Source organism: Paroedura picta, chromosome 2, assembly GCF_049243985.1.
Source record: "Paroedura picta isolate Pp20150507F chromosome 2, Ppicta_v3.0, whole genome shotgun sequence".
NCBI lineage: Eukaryota > Metazoa > Chordata > Lepidosauria > Squamata > Gekkonidae > Paroedura > Paroedura picta.
The window spans coordinates 109,642,599-109,662,145 of NC_135370.1; the positions used below are offsets into that span (position 1 = coordinate 109,642,599).

Below are 19,547 nucleotides of genomic sequence, written 5' to 3' on the forward strand. Positions count from 1 at the left end.
TATACTCAAAGAAGCAGGCAAAGGTCAAAACGTTGTGTTTTCACACTACAATTAGTGATTCTCAATAACAATTCATAGCCTTCATTTGCTTTTTTTCTAGGCTAACTGTGTTCGCAAATAAAACTATAGGTTACAGATTTAATTAAGTGGTTAAATAAATATTAATTGAACTAGGGGCAAAGCCCCCAGTATCCAACAATCCAAAAATACAACGGGCGCTAGAGCTTGGCAGTGGGAAGAGGAATGGGAGGAATTGTCCAGTCTGTAAGGGCATGGGGTTGTGTGGGAGGTTGTGGTGGTGTAGTGGCAAATGAGGGCATGGGTGTGGAGATATGGGTGTCAAGAACCTGTGGTTTGGAATGTTCGTTGAGTGTGGGAGAAGACTGACCTTTGGGAATTATGGCATAATGGTTACAGATGAGCTTTCCAGAGACATGTCTTCAGATATGTGAAGGGAAAATCAGACTGGAGACTCTTCTTAGGGGAAGATTACATGGCAACCAATTCTCCCCAGTTCTGCGTCATTTCCCTTCTTGTGGGAATTAGGCCACAGACACCGAAATGCCCCTCTGCCCTACACATGGGGTAGTCACAGTACACAGGTGTCCACCCTGTTCCTTCTTCTCCATTTTTTCACTGTTGATAAAATGTTATGTGCCCACATGCTTCTTTTATGGTTGCTTCTTAGAAGAACGGATTTTTGTACCCTGTTGTTTACAATGCAAAGGAGTCTCAAAGCGGTTTACAAACACCTTTTCCATTCGTCTCCCCACAATAGTCAACCTGTGAGGTATGTGGGGCTGTGAGAGATCTGAGAGAACTGGGAATGGGCCGCAGTGACCCAGCAGGCTTCAGGTGTCTCAAATCATTTTCCAATCATCTTCCCTTCCTCTCCATCTCACTATTTACAGTTTCAGGCTGTAAGCATTTATTTAGATCTTCCTGCACTTTCCAGACTCATAGGACTGATGCTGGTCTGCCTGTCTGCGCCCCAGAATACAAAGAGTTGCTGGTAAGGGCTGGCCATAGCCCATAGCCCAGGAGGGACACACCTGCACCACTCCCTCCCAACTGCAGGCAAAAATGGCTCCTTTGAAGGCTGGACTCTGAGGCATTGTACGATTTTGAAGTCCCACCTCCAAACCTCCAGGAATATTTCCAACCCAGGGGTAGCCAACCTCCAGGTGGGGCCTAGAGAGCTCCTGGAATTAGCTCCCCAGGCAGAAAGGGCTACTTTGGAGAGAGTTGTGGTAGAGAAGAAACATTTAAGGCCTCCCACACAGGTTGTTGTTGTTGAATTGAAAGACTTGAGGCCTACTGCACAGGGTTGTTGTGCAGATGAAACAGGAGACAAAAAAAACACTTTCATCTGCAGAATAATGCTGTGCAGTGGCCTCAAATCTGCAGAGAGTTGCAAAGAAGAAAGACACATGGCTTGGCTGTGTCTAACCCCTGGGCAGAGCAGTATTTTAAGTGAGAAGGGACTTTTCTGTAGCCTCCCTGTCAGCCAACTGTTTAGCAGAAGGGGAAAGCCCCCCATCCTCAAAAGGAAGGCCCTCAGACTCCCCTGCATTGCTCTTGGAAACACCTCCCTCCCCTCAGTCAGGGCCTGTCAGAGGCTCCTTCCCAGCAGGCCTGAAGGGAGGGGGGAGGGGGAGCACTCTGCAGCCTCCTGCCAGCTCTGTCAGGGTTCTGAGGCCATTTGCAGTTGGACATGACAGCCTTGGGGCGAAAAGGGCTGGCATAGCCTGTCCAAGCATCTGTTCCCATCCCCCTTGGCAGCCCTACTGACCTCCTCTCCCTTTGGTGGTCAGGAGCAGACTGGCAGCCATTTCTCCAGATTGCCCCTGGCTGGATGGAATTCTGGTCTGTCCTGGTAAGGGGCCAATCGGAAGGCGCGAAGCGCCTTCCGATTGGCCCCTCCACTTGTCATTCCAGGACCGTGAGACCAATCGTTGCCCCTTCTCATCACGGACTGAGCCCACCCCAACACCCCTTACTGTTTTATTAAGAGGGAAAAGATGTTTCCAATATACAAGAGGTGGGGGTACTCAAGACCAAGATGAGACTTGTTGTCACTTTTGTATGTTTCATCAGAGATTTGTCTACCCGCTGGCAATTTTTCTCTCATTTTAAGATATATTGTTCAGGGCAAAATTATTAATGGCCCCCAGAACACAGCTAACACAATCCTTTCCAGAAAAAAACACTTTCAATTTGTATCAAATAATCCATTTTTATTCAGATGCAATTATCTGAAAACAAGAGGCAGGTTTCTTTCAAAAGCTGGTTGCTGAATTATCTTCACTGAAGACTGTATGTCTGTTGCATGTCTTTAATTGAAAGTGTTATTATGAGTGAACGTGGATCTTTTCTGTTTTTACGGACAGTTATCTTTCCTTTCAGGTCTTCACCTACAAAAACCAAACACAAATCCAGAAAATATTAAAAGACAAATAAAATACAACATACAGTGGAGTTAGGTTTACATTAATTGAATGATTGTTATGTTAAAAAAAAATATGGCTGGGGAGGGGGAGGAGAATTCTGCTCGTCAGGTTTTGCTATCCCTTAAATTGTGGGGAGAGGAATCCCAGATATTGACTTGCTGAGCTCTCCTTCCTTCTGATCACAGGTTTAAAATTCAGTCCCATCACTTCCCAAGGAAAACAGAACTCACCTGCAATTAGTTTTGCACATATGCATACAGAGCAGGAGCTGACTGGCTGTTAAGGCCATTGGAAAATGTTCTGGTGGGCTATTGCCCACCCTGGAACAGCTCCCTCTCCAGACCTTCCCTAGACCACGTGAGAGATGGCTACAGCCTGCTGCTGTGGTGAGTAGACAACTCGTCCCAACATCTGGCCTGGCCCAGTTTCATCTTGCCTGGTGTGGTGAAGCAGTGGGTTGAACAGCCTTACCATGTCCAGTAAAAGAAAAATCTGACCTCATCCTGCCCAGCAGAGGATACATCAGCCTTGGCTGTGCTCAACTTGCCCCCCCCCCCCCCCCGTCAAGTGACACTCCTAACCTCTCTCTGCAAAGAACTGGCCAAGTTCCATCTTGTGCAGTAAAGAATGAGCCTGGTCTAATAAGAGGTTTACTCCAATTATCATCGTTCATCCAGCACAGCAAAGGATGGTCTTGGTCTGCCTGATGGTGGTTCTGCCTGGCTTGTGCTTGCTCATTTGGCAAAGGATAGGATCATTCTAGTATCATTCTTCTAGGTACACTGAATGACATCCAGTCACACTTTGTACCGAGATACCAAGACAAATCATGTGGAGAGGGGCTAGCAGCAAAATCTTGCTTTCTCCTTTGGGAGGGCAGGGACTTTTTTCCTCCCTGCCCACCCTTGACTCACCCATAGTGCTATCTACAGTTTTACAGTACCTACTGGATGCAGCTTTACTGCCTTTCCTATTCACAATGGCTGGAGGGATCTTTGGATATATTTTGTTTGGCAACTATTGGGGATTAGCATTAGTTATGGGGGAAGGTGAGAATGAAGGTTGAACTGACTGGCCGAAGAGCCATGTTGGAGGCAGAGTAAATGTACCAGCTCTTAATAATTTTGGTTCTTTCAAAAAAAAAGTACTGGGTGGATTGACTTGTGACAACTCTCAGTTAATTTTTTTAATGATCAGTTGTGCATATTTGATATTACAGGAATTACCTAATCAAAGTGTATTACTTCAATTCAAATGATTATAATTTGGTAAAATCCTAAATGTTTTAACATTGAGCTACTTTGAATGACAGGAAAGCTGTCGAGAAAATATAAATACATACATGAGCCCACCAATAGCATGGGTAAGCCCATTTGTCTGGCTATTATCTTAGTTATGCAAATTACAGAACACTGGATGAGCAATTTCTGAAGGGAAGGTTTATGAAGAAGGGCATAAGGCAAGGGAAAATGCACCTAATTTTAGAAGACAAATTTCTGAATGTTCTTGATCAGATTTTTCAGTTATTTGCTAGTTTTAGGGCTATGTTTTAGTGATGACATTCTGCTTACTCAAAGCCATATCTTAAGATTTCCACTACATTCCTGCTTATCTGAATCCTTTGAGGTGCACTGAATGTGCCATTAAGTATCTGTTTATATTCCACCCCAGAGAGAAATTTGCTTCAGTAGTGGGTAAAATTATCCTTGTTCCCTTCTACCTATTACTAAAGATCCTATATGGCTTTGTCTACTCACAAAATGGGAATGTGCTATCAAAAAACAGAAAAAATCACACCACTAACTCTGAGTATTCTTTTAAATTGTACTTTCAATGAAATTCCGCCCCTCCTCCAAGCTTTGTCTGGGAGAAGAAAAATATTCACTGAAAACTGCCTACTTTGCTAGAGGAAAAACCTTTATTTAAGAATGAAATTCATTCTGATAATAGCTTGTTCAATAATAAGCTGGCCACTTGAACAGACATGGAGTTCATTCTTTATAGGGCAATACAAAAAGACAAGCTTCAGTAACTTGGAGGACAGCCTAAATCCCTTATCCTAGAAATAATTATTTCCACCCCCAGTTTACACAACATTTCAAATTCTTGGGAAGGGCACAAAAGAAAAACAATTATTCTACTACTTAGAAGACAGATGAGAAAGCCACCACATTGTGACCATGAAAACGACTGTCTAAAGTTCAGGGGTGTTCATTAACATATTTTGGACAAGGGTGAGAGAAAGGACAGAAACAGCATAAATGTAGAAAATAAATTTAGGACCTAATCTCAAATTTCATGCTCAATAATCAAAACTATGTGAGGATAAAGGTAAAGGTATCCCCTGTGCAAGCACCGGGTCATGTCTGACCCTTGGGGTGGCGCCCTATAGCGTTTTCATGGCAGACTCAATACGGGGTGGTTTTCAGCATTCTAACAAGGAACTAAATTTCAAACAGCAGAACAACACTCATCTACAGCAAACTACAGAAGATTTATGGAAAGATTTATGGAAAGATTTATGGAAAGAGTTTTAAATTAAGAAGAGTTAGTTTTTGTACCCCGCTTTTCACTGACTGAAGGAGTCTCAAAGCAGCTTACAATTGCCTTCCCTTCCTCTCTCCATGACACCCTGTGATGTAGATGAGGCTGAGAGAGCTCTGACTGAACTGCTCTGTGAGAACAGCACTATCAGCTCAAGGTCACCCACCTGGCTGCAGGTGGAGGAGCAGAGAATCAAGCCTGGCTTGCCAGATTAGAAGCCATCGCTTTTAACCACTACACCAAGATGTCTCCATGTAAATATATATATAACAATTCTGAAGAAAAGCATTCTATTTTTAGATGATACATGCACATACACACATCAAAATAAATAAATATTACATGAAGCATCAATCAAGGGCACTTGTTAATCAAATGTTGTTTAAAAGATTAGTCTGTCTGGTTAATTGGCTAAACAATGCAATCATAAACTTAAGGGAAACCCAACAGGCAGAAGAACACTCCTGTATTGGCAGCAGACAGGTGCATGTGCTCATGTGGATACCACTGAACTGATGGGGTGAACCTTGATCATTACTGTGAGTTAGAGCAGGACATTTTAAAATTCTATTCCCTACATCTATTCCCCCCCCCAAAGCATCGAGAACATGAAACTGCACATTTTCAAAGACAGTGTATGTCTCTCATAATGCTAGTCTTAAAACAAACAAACAAACAAAACCAGAAAACCTTATGGGAGTAGCCACATATATTTAAACTATGCCAAGTATACATCTTGGTACAATACAAATATATTAACATTTGACAGCACAGAAGACCAAATCCAAATGGTTCAACACAGCTCCAAGAAAGTGTTTTCATAATCCTTAACATATGGGCAAGTTGATTCAACTGTAGAGCTATAAATCTCCCCCTAGGTGATTTTATTGTTATTTTATCAGAAAACATTGTCTTGGCTTAATTGCATGAAAATGAATTAAGTTGCTATTTAAACAACCCTAGTGAAGCATACCTTGAGGCAAGTTCACAGAAATGGCATTTCTGTAACAGCCTACTGGAGTTTCCATTAAGGGCAGGCTTTCAGTTATTTATAACCAAGTTAATTGCATTAAGCAACACAGACTATCAGTTTAATTCATTGTCATGAGGCAGATCTGTGCCTCTCCTTTGCCCCAACAGGCCACATTAAATCTTCTTTTGTGAAGAACCATTTCTGCAGCTGAAATAAAGCAATGGCTGTGTAATCATAACGGAGGGGAGGATCCCACCAATTAATCAATGCCATGTAGGTATAAAATGACTGATGCACTATCAACACTCCCCTGCCCTGTACATTATAGAGAACGTTCTCTTAAGCCAAGCTGCATCACCTAAGCTCTATAAGATGCGAGCAAGGTCCCAAGTCATGCCAGAGTTTGATCAAGACAGAATGCATTATCATTCTTCTGCAGTATTTTTATCCTTTAGACCAGTGGTCCCCAACCTTTTTATCACCGGGGACCACTCACCGCCTTTTACTGAGGCCTGGTGGGGGGGCAGTTTACTCCTCTACTCTCAACCACTGCCCTAATGCTCTTTGATCACTATGGTAATGTTTAAACATTCCTTCAAAATAAGATACAGACACGCCACAACAATGAACATAAGGAACATTTTATTTTCATGGAAATTTTAACTCATGACAATGACAAATCAATGGGAACCCTGAGCTTATTTCTCTGCAATGAGATAGTCCCATCTGGGAGTGATGGGAGACAATGACACCCAAGGGCTGGGGGGGGGGGGGATGAAGTAAAGGGCCGGGGGGGGGAGAAGGCATCCTTTGGGGCCCACTTCCAATTAGTCGAAGGACCACCTGTGGTCCGCAGCCCACAGGTTGGGGATCGCTACTTTAGAGTACACTGAGTTTGTTTTGACATGTATGAAGAACTACAGCAGAGGCATATAATTAGTATGCTAGTTTGATGGCACACAAAAGGGTGTGGTTATATTTTAGCATTTCTTCAAAATGGCAGTTTTCTAGGGCACACTATGTCTCTTTGTGGCTGAGCCTCTGACATCTAAAAACATGCCAATTCAAAAGGCCAAAGGAGATTAGAGTGAAAACTGAATTGTAACATAATGAAGTAGTCAAACTATGTGAGCATGATTACACACAGACCTTCCCAGTGGTCCACAAGGCCCCGGATAGGTTTCTAAATTTAAGGCCCAGGTCAAACAGTCCTTTCAGCTTCCCCTCCGACTGGCTCAACCACAGTGGAACAAGACTCGAAAAAGAGGAGAAAGAAAGTGTAGATTTAGAGGAATTCCCTTTCCATATTGAATACACCACATTGGATATAGTGTCCTTTCAAAGACTGTGAAAGATAAGGGAGGGGTGTAAAGCCACAACGTGAACAGGAAGCACAAGGATGGCAGCAATGAGATTTTGTCAATGGAAGTGCATATAAGCCTCTGCAGAAATCATTCTGAGTTAATCAGCACAAGAAAATCAAAAGAAAAAACCATGTCCAAACACAACCACTGGAAAAAATTACATTTGATTTCTCAGATAATAGTTCTTTGATCATTGTGCACCATGACTTGAAATTCTTAGTCAGGTTAGAGCAAAGAGAAGTGAAATTCTAACTTCCCAGCATCATTAAACATAATAAAGCTCAAGTTGACAACTTACTCCCTACCTGATTGGGTCCCCATGGGTGTGTGATGCGGGGGGGGGGGGCTTTTATTCTTTTTTACCAGTATTTTTTTGTTTGGGTCTATTGGATCTCCCCCCAACCCCTTCTGGAATTTTTCAGAAATCCTGAATTTAGGGTCCAATGCTTGATCGCGGGGCTGGCTTAGTTTCTCCTGCAGACTGGTTTCAACTGAGCTGCAGAAGGCAGCAAAGAGCAGGGAATGATAAGCTCTGCACAGGCACAATAATCCCAGCTGTGCTGCCCTCTCTTGCCGCCCATCAAAGCCGAGGTGAGGCCACTTACAGATGAAGCAGTGTGCAGTTCTCACCTACTCTGACTGATCCTTGGGATGACTTCTGAAGTTTAAAGGGTCTGCATAAATCTGCCTTGCAAACAGCTGAGAGACGGGAGCAATCTGCTCCTACCTCTTTCCTGTTTTCAAATTTTCAAGAGCCAGAGTGGGATAGTGGTTAAGAGCAGCAGCTTCTTCTTTTTAATTATTCTTTTAATGTGGGTTATCGAATACAGAAAAGACAGAAATTAGATACTATATACATACACATTCCCTGAAGATGAATGGTTTTGTTCCTAACTTTACATAGATTTCTTGAACTAGACGAAGTAATAATGCCATTGTTCTTGTGTTGATCTCCCATTAGCTTAGCCATGCTTGAAAGTTCTGACAGTTTGTCAAACCAAATCAATAAAGTTGGTAATGTTGAGGCTTTCCATAGCTTGGCCAGAATTACTCTTGCCAACGTCGTTGCATAGAAAAAGAAGACCTTAGCTAGATGTGGTAAGTTCTCTGGGTAAAAACCTACAGTGATCCTAGGCCACAATTCCCATCCCTCATCACATGAAACGATTTTGCCACATTGAGCACAATTCCCCTCACCAGATAAGACTGTGGAGAAATAGGAAATTAGCAGTTCAGCCCTCTCTTTACCACCTGTTACAATGTCACTTTCTTGTCCCCACAATGGGCCCCCATTTTTTTTTTACTTTGAATATAACTCAAGAACCTTTTTTTGTTGTGTCTAGCATTTCTTGCTAGCCTAAGCTCATACTGAGCTTTAGCTTTTCTAACACTCTCCCTACATGCATTGGTTATTTGTTTATATTCCTCCTTGGTTATAAGGTCCTCCTTCTATTTCCTGAATGAGTCTTTTTAATTACTCAATTCTTTTGAAAGCTGTTTATGGAGGCACTCTGGTTTCTTTAGGTTCCTCCCAGTTTTCCTTCTCAAGGGAATTGTTTGTGATTGTGCCTTCAGTATTTCACTTTTGAGAAGCTCCCAACCTTCTTAGACTTCTATCTCCTTCTGTTTTTCAGCCCACATAACTTTAAGTTTTATTAAAATTTGCTCTCCTGAAGTCCAGCCTGTGTGTGTGTATGTTCAACTTTTCTCTTCCCCAAGATCATAAAGTCCAAAATCACATGGTAACTACATGGTCCCTACTTCCAAGAGCACCCACAACTTTTACCTCATCAATTAGTTCTTCCCTATTGGTGAGAATCAAGTCTAAAACAGCAGACCCCCTTGCCCCTTCCTCTTTCTAGGAAATTTAGTTGTCAGCAAGACAAGTCAAGAATTTATTGGACTTTTCATTTTTAGCAGAGCTGGTCTTTCAACAGATGTCTGGTTAACTGAAATCTTCCATGACCATTAGGTACTGTCTCCCTGAGAACTTTGTAATCTGGTCTAGGAGCATCTCATCCAAGTCCTCTGCCTGGTGGTCTATAGCAGACCCTCGCCATAATACCACTATTATTTCCTACTCCTTTTATTTTTACCCAAAGACTCTCAGCTGAACTCTCAAGCTCAGACACATTTATTTCCTCACAAGTATATACATTCTTAACATATATTGCTACTCCTCCCTTCTTTATTTGTCCCTTTTAAATAAGTTGTATCCCTCAATCCTGTTATTGAGTGTTATCCCACCAGGTTTCTGTAATGCCTATTAGATCACAGTCCCCTGCGTTTATTAGGATTTCTAGTTCCTCCTGCTTGTTTCCCATACTCTGCACTAGTGTAGAGACATTGTAATTATTTATATGAGTACCCAGAGTTTTAGGTTTTGAACTTTCTTGTAAGTTAATAGTTTCCTGCATATATGCAATTCCCTTTTAATCTGCAGTGTCCCCATATAGTTATCATCATTGAACTAGGCTTTGAATGCACATCTTGTTCCCCCATTGGACTTAGTTTAAAGCCCTCTTCACTATGTCCACAAGATTCTTCGCAAAGACATTTTCCCCACTATTGTGAGGTGCTAACCATCTTCCAATAGAAGAACCTCATTAAGGTAACGCAATCCATGATCCAAAAACCTTTCTTGATGTAAGAAGCAAGATGCCATTCCCATTATTATGCATATATGATTTCCAGACATCTTAACATCTTTTAATGTTTCTACTTTCTGCTTCCAGACTTCCAGTTAATACCCAACTATTTCATTACACAAGCTGTGAAGAATGCCAAAGCTGCTTATATATTACTTTTGACAAATATAGAAATGCAGTCAACTTTATATTTATGATAAAATAACTTCTCAAATACACGTATTTGACCAATGTTACATAATTCTGTACACATTTTATTCTTGAAATTGTAAACTTTGAAACCGCAAGACTAACATTTTTTACAAGAGTTTTGGTGGACACTGTCCCTTTTTGGTTTTCTTGCTTTGTATAGCCTTTTAAGACACTGCAGAATATAAACATTTTATTTTTACTGCAAGGCATTAGAGAGAACATAAAATGTGATTGTGTGCTGTTTTATTGCTAATGGATTTTGTTTGTGTGCGAGTTTTGTGTCTCAACTTCATGCTTTATTTTTTTAAGTTAGTGAAGTCTTGCTAAAGCTTTCTGGAGGATTTAAGATTTATTTACTAAATGGTTGACATTTGAATATACTTGGTATGCTAAAGATAGTTTTTAACCTATCTTTTTCTGTTCTGGTTAAACATTTAAGAGCTTGGAGAAGATAAGATACTTCAAATTTGTTCTACAAGTTTAGAGTTCAAGACCATTCTTGCATGAAAATAAAATTATTCTATATTCAAGAGCTGACTGTATAAGGGCACATCTATGCCAGTCAATAATTTACCTGCAAAAATGCCCTTCAGAATGAATCAGTTTTCTTGCCTATAAAATATTAGATTGCTCCTTCCTCCATCATTTAGCAATGCAACAACGTATTACGAACAAATGGAGCATAGTGACAGCATTCTGTTCTATCTCAGTTTGCACTGTCGTCAATTTCTGGAATGTCACTCATTCAGAAGAGTGAATGTCTCCTTAGATGAGAAGAATCTTTGCAAAATATGTTTCATATAACTGAATGCAACAGGACTTGTAAGTAGTCTATGAGTGTGCTTGTAGATTAACCCACACTGCAGTATTAAATAACCTTGCAATGTCACAGTGACCCTTTCAGGGCAATTAATTTTCATAGTACCATATGTAGAAATAATGGAAGCTAAAGCTTTACCAGATCAGAGAATTACAACAGTTTTACTTTAAAAAGTTGTTAGAACTAGATTTTAAGAACTGGGACTTTATGCAAGAATTGCTGTATCTTGAATTGCTGAACATGGTTTCAATAAAGCTGAAAATAAGCCAGCATTGTTCCAATATCACTGGCTGATCCAAAGGTACCGTTCTTCATGCAAACAAATTATAACTGTCTGTTCCTGATAATTCCCCCATTATTGCTATTATTTTCTAATTGCCCAAGGGTTTGAAGATGCAATGAAACAGCAAAGCTACAAACATTATCTCAAAGAGTGGATAATAATAATAACAAATCCAGATTAAATTATAACTGTGTTAGAAAAAAACATTTCAAATTAGATTTTGTTGCATTTTCACAGCCTGTTCAATATTCTCCTCCTGGGATTAATACCTTCCCCCATCTATAGGCAATAAATGGCATGCTTGGATGCCTCTCCATAGTAAAACAAAAATGTTATACATAGAAGCTAGCAGGACAAAGAAAGACTGCCGAATATCCTCCTCTTAATATTTTTTAATCGCTAAAGATTACATAACAAACATTCGGACATTCGATCCCTTGCATAGTCTGAAACTGTCTAGTGCAAAACTATGCGCTATTACTGCATGTTTGATTCAATTAGCAGGTCCTTTAATGATGATGATGCTATCTGTTCAGTCGTGTCGGAGGTTCGCAACATTGTACAAGAGGTAGCAACTAAAACCATCCCAAAGAAAAAGAAATGCAAGAAATCAAAATGGCTGTCTGAGGAAGCTTTACAAATAGCTAAGGAGAGAAGGGAAGTGAAAGGCAAGGGAGAAAGAGAAAGATACACCCAATTGAATGCAGAATTCCAGAGAAAGGCTAGAACAGCTAAGAATGCCTTCTTAAATGAACAGTGCAAACAAATAGAAGAAAAAAATAGAATGGGGAGGATCAGAGATCTTTTCAAGAAAATTGGAGATATGAAGAGAACGTTTCATGCAAAGATGGGTATGGGTATGCAAAGAAGGGACCAAAATGGTAGGGACCTCACAGAAACAGAAGAGATTTAAAAACAGGTGGCAAAATTATACAGAAGAACTATACAAGAGCGGGCTTAACATCCCTGATTACTACAATGGGGTAGTTACTGACCTGGAGCCAGTCATCCTGGAATGTGAAGTCAAATGGGCCTTAGGAAGTCTGAGCAACAATAAAGCTAGTGGTGGTGACAGCATTCCAGTTGAACTATTCAAAATCTTAAAAGACGATGCAGTAAAAGTGCTACACTCAATATGCCAGCAAATTTGGAAAACTCAACTATGGCCACAGGATTGGAAAAGGTCAGTTTACATTCCAATCCCAAAGAAGGGCAATGCCAAAGAATGTTCAAACTACCGCACTATTGCACTCATTTCTCATGCTAGCAAAGTTATGCTCAAAATCCTACAAGCTAGGCTCCAGCAATTTGTGGAGTGAGAACTTCCAGAAGTACAGGCAGGATTTTGAAGAGGCAGAGGAACTAGAGGTCAAATTGCCAACATACGCTGGATCATGGAGATAGCTAGAAGAAGAAGAAGAAGAAGAAGAAGAAGAAGAAGAAGAAGAAGAAGAAGAAGAAGAAGAAAAGTTGGTTCTTATATGCCGCTTTTCCCTACCCGAAGGAGGCTCAAAGCGGCTTACAGTTGCCTTCCCATTCCTCTCCCCACAACAGACACCCTGTGGGGTGGGTGAGGCTGAGAGAGCGCTGATATCACTGCCCGGTCAGAACAGTTTTATCAGTGCCCTGGCAAGCCCAAGGCCACCCAGCTGGTTGCATGTGGGGGAGCACAGAATCGAACCTGGCATGCCAGATTAGAAGTCCGCACTCCTAACCACTACACCAAACTGGCTAGGGAGTTCCAGAAGAACATCTACTTCTGCTTCATTGACTATGCTAAAGCCTTTGATTGTGTGGAGCACAACAAATTGTGGCAAGTTCTTAAAGAGATGGGAATACCAGAGCATCTTATTTGTCTCTTGAGAAATTTATATGCAGGTCAAGAAGCAACAGTGAGAACTGAACATGGAATCACTGATTGGTTCAAAATTGAGAAAGGAGTTTGGCAAGGCTGTATACTGTCGCCTTGCCTATTTAACTTGTATGCGGAGCACATCATGAGAAAAGCGGGATTAGGGGAGTCACAAATTGGGATCAAGATTGCAGGGAGAAATATCAACAACCTCAGAAAGTGAAGAGGAACTAAAGAGCCTGTTGATGCGGGGGAAGGAGGAGAGTACAAAAGTTGGCTTGAAACTCAACATCAAGAAAACAAAGATCATGGCATCTGGCCCTCTCAATTCCTGGCAAATAGATGGGGAAGAAATGGAGATAGTGACAGATTTTATTTTCCTGGGCTCCAAGATCACTGCAGATGGGGACTGCAGCAAAGAAATTAAAAGATGATTGCTCCTGGGGAGGAAAGCTATGGCAAATCTAGACAGCATCCTAAAAAGCAGAGACATCACCCTGCCAGCAAAAGTGCGTTTAGTCAAGGCTATGGTCTTCCCAGTTGCAATGTATGGCTGTGAAAGTTGTACCATAAGGAAGGCTGAGCGTCAAAGTATTGAGGCTTTTGAACTCTGGTGCTGGAGAAGACTCTTGCGAGTCCCTTGGACTGCAAGGCAAACAAACTAATCAGTCCTAGAGGAGATCAGCCCTGACTGCTCCGTAGAAGGCCAGATCCTGAAGATGAAACTCAAATACTTTAGCCAATTCATGAGAAGGAAGGACTCCCTGGAGAAGAGCCTAATGCTGGGAGCGATTGAGGGCAAAAGAAGAAGGGGACGACAGAGAATGAGGTGGCTGGATGAAGTCACTGAAGTAGTAGGTGCAAACCTAAATGGACTCCGGGGAATGGTAGAGGACAGAGATCATTGTCCATGGGGTCGTGATGGGTCGAACACGACTTCGCACCTAACAACAACAACAACAACAATTATTTGGCTGGTATGCTTATTCTTTCTTAAACTTTTGATGCTTTATTCTATGTGTTTTGGGTTAAGTTTATTCTCCATTTTTCATTTTTAGTAACTGTGATCTACCCATTAGAAACATTTTTCTTTAAAAGTGGGCAATCTAGGCAGCAGAATCTCAAGAGTAACCTAGGGAGAAAGATAACACCCCAAGAAACCAATCTAGTTTCTGTGTTTTCTAATCACATGGTTGCTAGCTTCCTCCTTGCCCTCCATGAGAAAAACAAGCATTCTCTCTACTTCTGAAGTGACCAACTGGACACCCTGTTGCTTCAGCTGTTATCTTTAATTTCTGAACATAAGGTAATACCACAGATTTTGTAATCTTTTCCTTGATTATGAGTTGTGGATAAGAGATATATGCTATTGTGCATAAATCTAACCAGATGTGCATGTGGCTGGTCTTGTTCTCACTAGAATTTTGAAAAGTACTTGCACCAGAGCTAGATGCAACACTAGCTTTGATTTATAAGGCACTTCATGTCTGAGGATCCCCCCATCTGAAGGACTGTCTCTTTTCATTTGAACCATTGTGGAAGTTTGCTCATTTTAGCAGCATCTTTTTATAAATTCCCATTTGCAGATTTGTTAAAAATGCCATGGTCTGGTATGGGGGCTTCACTATAGCCGCTCTGTGTTATGGAACAATTTCTCAGAGTCTCTTAGGAAGTGCCACAAGACAGATTTAAGAGAACACTGGATTGCTGGCACTTTGGTCTTGATCGTTATAAATGGTTTATTTAGATCCCATCAAAATGTGCCACAGGCGGTAAGTTTTCCACTGGCTGAGCATGCCATTTTCACCTCTCTCTCTTGCTGTAGCCCACCCTTCTCTTCCACAATACCACTTATGGTGAGTGAGGATTCCAACAAACAACAATAAGGGGAACTGTGAGACTGCTATAGGGACTGTTGGCAAAAATTGCCTCCTCTTGCATGCAGTGACCCCTTTGTTGGGATCCGACCCATTAGCCTCAAGGAGAGGCAAAGAGAAAGACTGATGGAAAATACACCATTGTAAGAAATGGAAATGAAAACAATGAGAACTAGAATCCCTGTCATCACTATTCTAGAAAGATCATGAATTTGTGGGTTACATGCCCTGAAGTCTGAAACTGTTCTTAAAGGCACTGCAGCACAGTGATCAAAGTTCATACAGAAGCAGTCATAAGTTAAGTCTTGCTTGGTACACAACTAATTTCATAATGTTAAGTGTTTCCTCTGACAAATGCCACTGAACATTTAAAAATTTCATTGCACATAATTTAGAGCAAGTGACAAATGTCACCTTTGAAATGGCTTAGCAGCTTTATGGTCACTAATTCAAGTAGTTTCAAATATAGCCCTTTATCAGAATTTTAAACTTTGCCTGCCCAAATTAAAAATTGCTAACATTCATAATCTTGTGTTTTATTATTTTATTTTTTAACTATGAGCCAAAAATCTCAACTAGATTTTTGAAGAGGGTGCATATAGCAGTTTTAAACAATTAATAAATATTTATAAATGTAAGGATTCTGAAAGACTATATCCACACTGATAGAAAAGTTAGCAGGCACGATAAGAGGGTAGGAATCAAACGGAATATTGAAAAAATACAGTGTGAAAGCTGTTTCTTGGATATAACTTTTCTGATGTAGACAAGATAATAGGGTCAGAGTTTTGACTGTTTTCTATGTCATGTTCCCTCTATGGAAAAAACCAGCATATCAATAAGCAGCTTAGCTTGTTCTCTCTCTCCAGGTAGTAAGTTTTGTTTTATTTTAATTGGTGGGGGAGCATTAAAAAAAACTGCACCTGAAACCTGAAGTGGCATAGTCCTTGCAGGAGTCTGTCACAGTGCATTTACTGAATATGCAAACCAATACTAAAGCTAGAACATTCACAGATCCTGAATTTTGTGACAGAAAGGAGGGAGAATTAATATTTTCGTAGTAAACAGAATATCCCATGTACTTAGCTTTGTCAAGGAGTACTTAGAGTTATAGAGATTCTTTTAATGATAAGATGATAAAAGCACCATACCTTTTTCCACATGAACTGGATTCTCCAGGAAAAACAGTGTTTGTTTCCAGTGTGTTCTGGCATCACAAGGACCAGTTGAGAACAAGATCTATATTTACAGAGTTCAGGAATATCGTTAAATACAAGACTTCACATCATGCTGTTTCAATGGCCCATTATGCACGGCCGCCGAAAAGGGTCACATGGAAAACGCAGAGGGGGAAGACGCGAAGCAAACCAGTTATGCATGGGACGGGGCACGACAGCGGCAAAACCCGGAGCGGCGGGTGTCAAGGCATCAATGTGGAGCCAAGGGGAAGTGAGGCGAGCGCGCCACTGTGTTGGCGAGCGTCAGAGGCGGAGGCCAGGAAGGGCGGAAGCTGCCGGGTTTGTCGGGCACGGAGGGGGAGGGAGCATGTTTCCCCTTCCCCTTAGTTTACTCCCAGTTCGCCTCTCCCCTTCTTTGCTGCCCTCCTCTGCCCCATAGGTTTCCCCTTTATATTGTTTCCTCTACTTTAAGCTTTGTACTGTATATTTGTGTTTTGTTAATTCACACTGTTTTATAAAGTTTTTGTATTTTCTTAGAGACCTCGCCTCCGTTCTCGTTTGTGGTTGAGGTGTGTGTTTGGGAATGGGTGGGATGTGGGTGGCCGGCCTCTCTGCCGTCCTTAGCCGCGGCGATCCCCTCGCCCCCCTCCACTGTGAGCTCTCCAGCCCCCTTTCCGTCCGTGTTCCCTTGGGTTCCCCCCCCCCGGCCTGCGCCGCCGTTCGTTCCGGCAGCCGCTTGAGCGGTCGCGCCACCTCCGACCCTCTGGTCTCCTCGATTATGCACGCGGTCAATTCGGCGCCGCCTCCGGTTGCACCCTGGTCACCCAGGAAGCTGCGCTTTCTTCTGCGTTCCGCTAACGCGGCTTTTTCGGCGGCATGCACTGAATCTGCGGCTGGTTGCAGCCGATTCCATGCGTTATCGGTGATTTTAGTCGCCGCCATTCCACCCCGAACGCGCGCTAAAACCCCCGTGCATAATGGGTCAATGTGTTACACAAGCATACCCACAATAAATACTTGGAACAGCAAAAAAAAAAAAAAGGCTTTCTCTCAAGAAAAGGCAAAAAGCTGACACACATTCAAAGCCACAACAATAATTTACCATAATATTTTAAATATATGTACTCACTTTCTGGTTGCAATTCTTCTCAAAATATATATCAAAATATCCAACAATTGCCTGAAATAATACAATTAAAATAAAGTAAAATAAAAAGCTGTGTGGGAAATTGTCTTCAGAACTACTAATCAAAGATGTTCCCAAAGCCACATGAAGAAATGTGTTCCTATATAAAAGCCTTATTTTGTAATGGAAACAATTAGGAGTGTACATTCAGTTTATCAGAGCCTTACCAGTAGTTTCCAGGTTTTTTCAAGCTAAATACAGATTAGAGAATCTTTTCAGCTGCAGTATAGCTAATACTGAATAAAGCCGAACATATCTGGCTTTTATTTAGCTGTACTGAATAGGTGTTGGTGGAGAGGTTTAAACTTCACAGGTCTACAAAGACAGAATTTGCTTTGAAATTCAGAATTTGGCTGCCTGGAGAAGACAGAGACTGGTTTGACTGAGCAATTTTTTAAATAAAGAAATGCCTTATTTTATTGTTAGTTGTTCTTTGGGCTTAGAGGGTGGTAGGTAGTATGTGGGAAAGTGAGGCCAAGGGCCTCAGATCTTTTTTGGGAGTTGTTATTCCCTTTGGTTTGATGCTTAGGCTTTAGTTCCTTCTGGTTTTGTGGATTTATTTTTGTGGAATTCTGTTGTTGTTCGGGCCTGTGGGGAGACCAAGGATTCTTTCTGCTTTGGTTCTTCAGAATTGCTTTCAAACTTAGTTAGCTTATTCATTTTTGGTTCTTTTTGTCTCTCTCCTCTACCATCCTTTGCTTCCCCCCCCTTTTTTGTGTGTGTGTGTGTTTTGAGTTGGAGAGCTGAAGCTTTGTTACTTATTTCCTGTATTTCTTCAGATTGGAAGGAGATGAGTAGTGAGTTGCTAAAGGGCTCAGTACTGGGTCTGGTAGTTCTCAACATTTTTATCAATGATCTGGATGAGGGGGTGAAGGGACTACTCATTAAATCTGCAGATGACACCAAATTGGGAGGAGTCATGAGTACCCCCACCTAAGTAGCAGTAAGCTCCTTCTCACTGGTAGTCTTCAAATAGCAGCTGAACAAATACTTAGGATGGATGCTTAAGGCTGATCCTGCATTGAACAGGAGGTTGCACTATTTGGCCTGTATGGTAGTCCAACTTTATGATTCTTCCCCCTTTTCTTTTTTGGTTTGGTATGTGTGCATGGAGGGGCTTTTTGACTCAGGATCTTCTTACTTTATCCTATATTTTAAGTCCTTTCTCCCCATCTGTATTTTTTCCCTTTAATTTCCAGAAGGTTAGTTTTGTAGGGGAGGGGGTATTGAAGTTCTCTGTTCTGTGTTCCAGTGTGTTCTTCTGGTTTGCAGGGCTACTGAGCACAATACTTATATGCTACTAAATAAGATGTTATGGGTTCAGTTGACCGCAACCAAATGCCTGGTGGAATTTTTCAGGCCCTGCAGCAGAACTGTGCTAGCTTCAGCAGGCCACTGATCTCTTCTGGGAGCTGATTTCACCAGGTGGGGGCCAGGATAGAGAAAGCTATGGCCGTGGCTGAGGTAAGATGAGCTTCCTTGGAAACAGAGATCACCAGCCAGTTGGATGTGGTGGAACGTAGAGCTCTTGGGGGGGGAGGGGTATAGACAGCGAGGTGGTCTCTCAGGTACACTAGGCCCAGTGTATGGCCTTAAAAGTGATTAAGGGTAAAGGTAAAGGTATCCCCTGTGCAAGCACCGGGTCATGTCTGACCCTTGGGATGACGCCCTCACAAAACCCTTAAGTCTGATCCAAAATTCAACTGGTAGGTTTTTTAAAACAGGAGGGCCCCCAGCAGCAATACTGCATATTTGGTGCCTCTACCTCAACCCCTCCAACCAATTTAATGGTCCCCACAAGATATAAAGGATAAAAAATCAGGATTTACTGACTGACTACCATTCCAGTATTGAGATTTGGAATATTGGGAAATAACGATATTTTTCAGTTCCAGTATACCTGAATTTTTAAAAAATGATTTATTTATTTTTTGTACATCCCTAGAAAGAATGTTCAGGCTGATGTTAACCTAGAAATGGTGAACCTGTGTTTAGAAAATTTAAGGCAGGCATTTTTATTCAATTAAGGTTTGGATCTTCAGTTTCCATTAATATTATGAAAATTGCCTATGAGAAAGGTAAGAACTTCACAACGCAAACCTCTGCTGGAAACAAAGTCCAATCTTATTAAATGGGCTTATTCTCAAGAAAATGGCTTTAAGACCTCAGCTATACTTTAC

The 19,547-nt window shown here is 41.5% G+C and overlaps 1 protein-coding gene across 3 annotated transcripts in view; it reads right to left on the reverse strand.

Moving 5' to 3' along the window:
- Nucleotides 1-2,216: 2,216 nt before the first annotated feature.
- Nucleotides 2,217-19,547, reverse strand: part of PRMT3 (protein arginine methyltransferase 3) — a 90,766-nt gene continuing 73,435 nt past the window's right edge. Inside the window, exons 14-16 of one of the 3 annotated variants that reach the window (XM_077322032.1) lie at nucleotides 17,311-17,361; nucleotides 16,155-16,242; nucleotides 2,217-2,414 (exon numbers count right to left, since the gene is read on the reverse strand). In XM_077322032.1, the coding sequence (XP_077178147.1) occupies nucleotides 2,305-2,414; nucleotides 16,155-16,242; nucleotides 17,311-17,361 (249 nt within the window). In that variant the 3' untranslated portion in view covers nucleotides 2,217-2,304. Of the gene's footprint in view, nucleotides 2,415-16,154; nucleotides 16,243-17,310; nucleotides 17,362-19,547 lie in introns of those variants that run through there. The other 2 variants (XR_013228352.1, XM_077322033.1) reach the window with 2 other exon arrangements.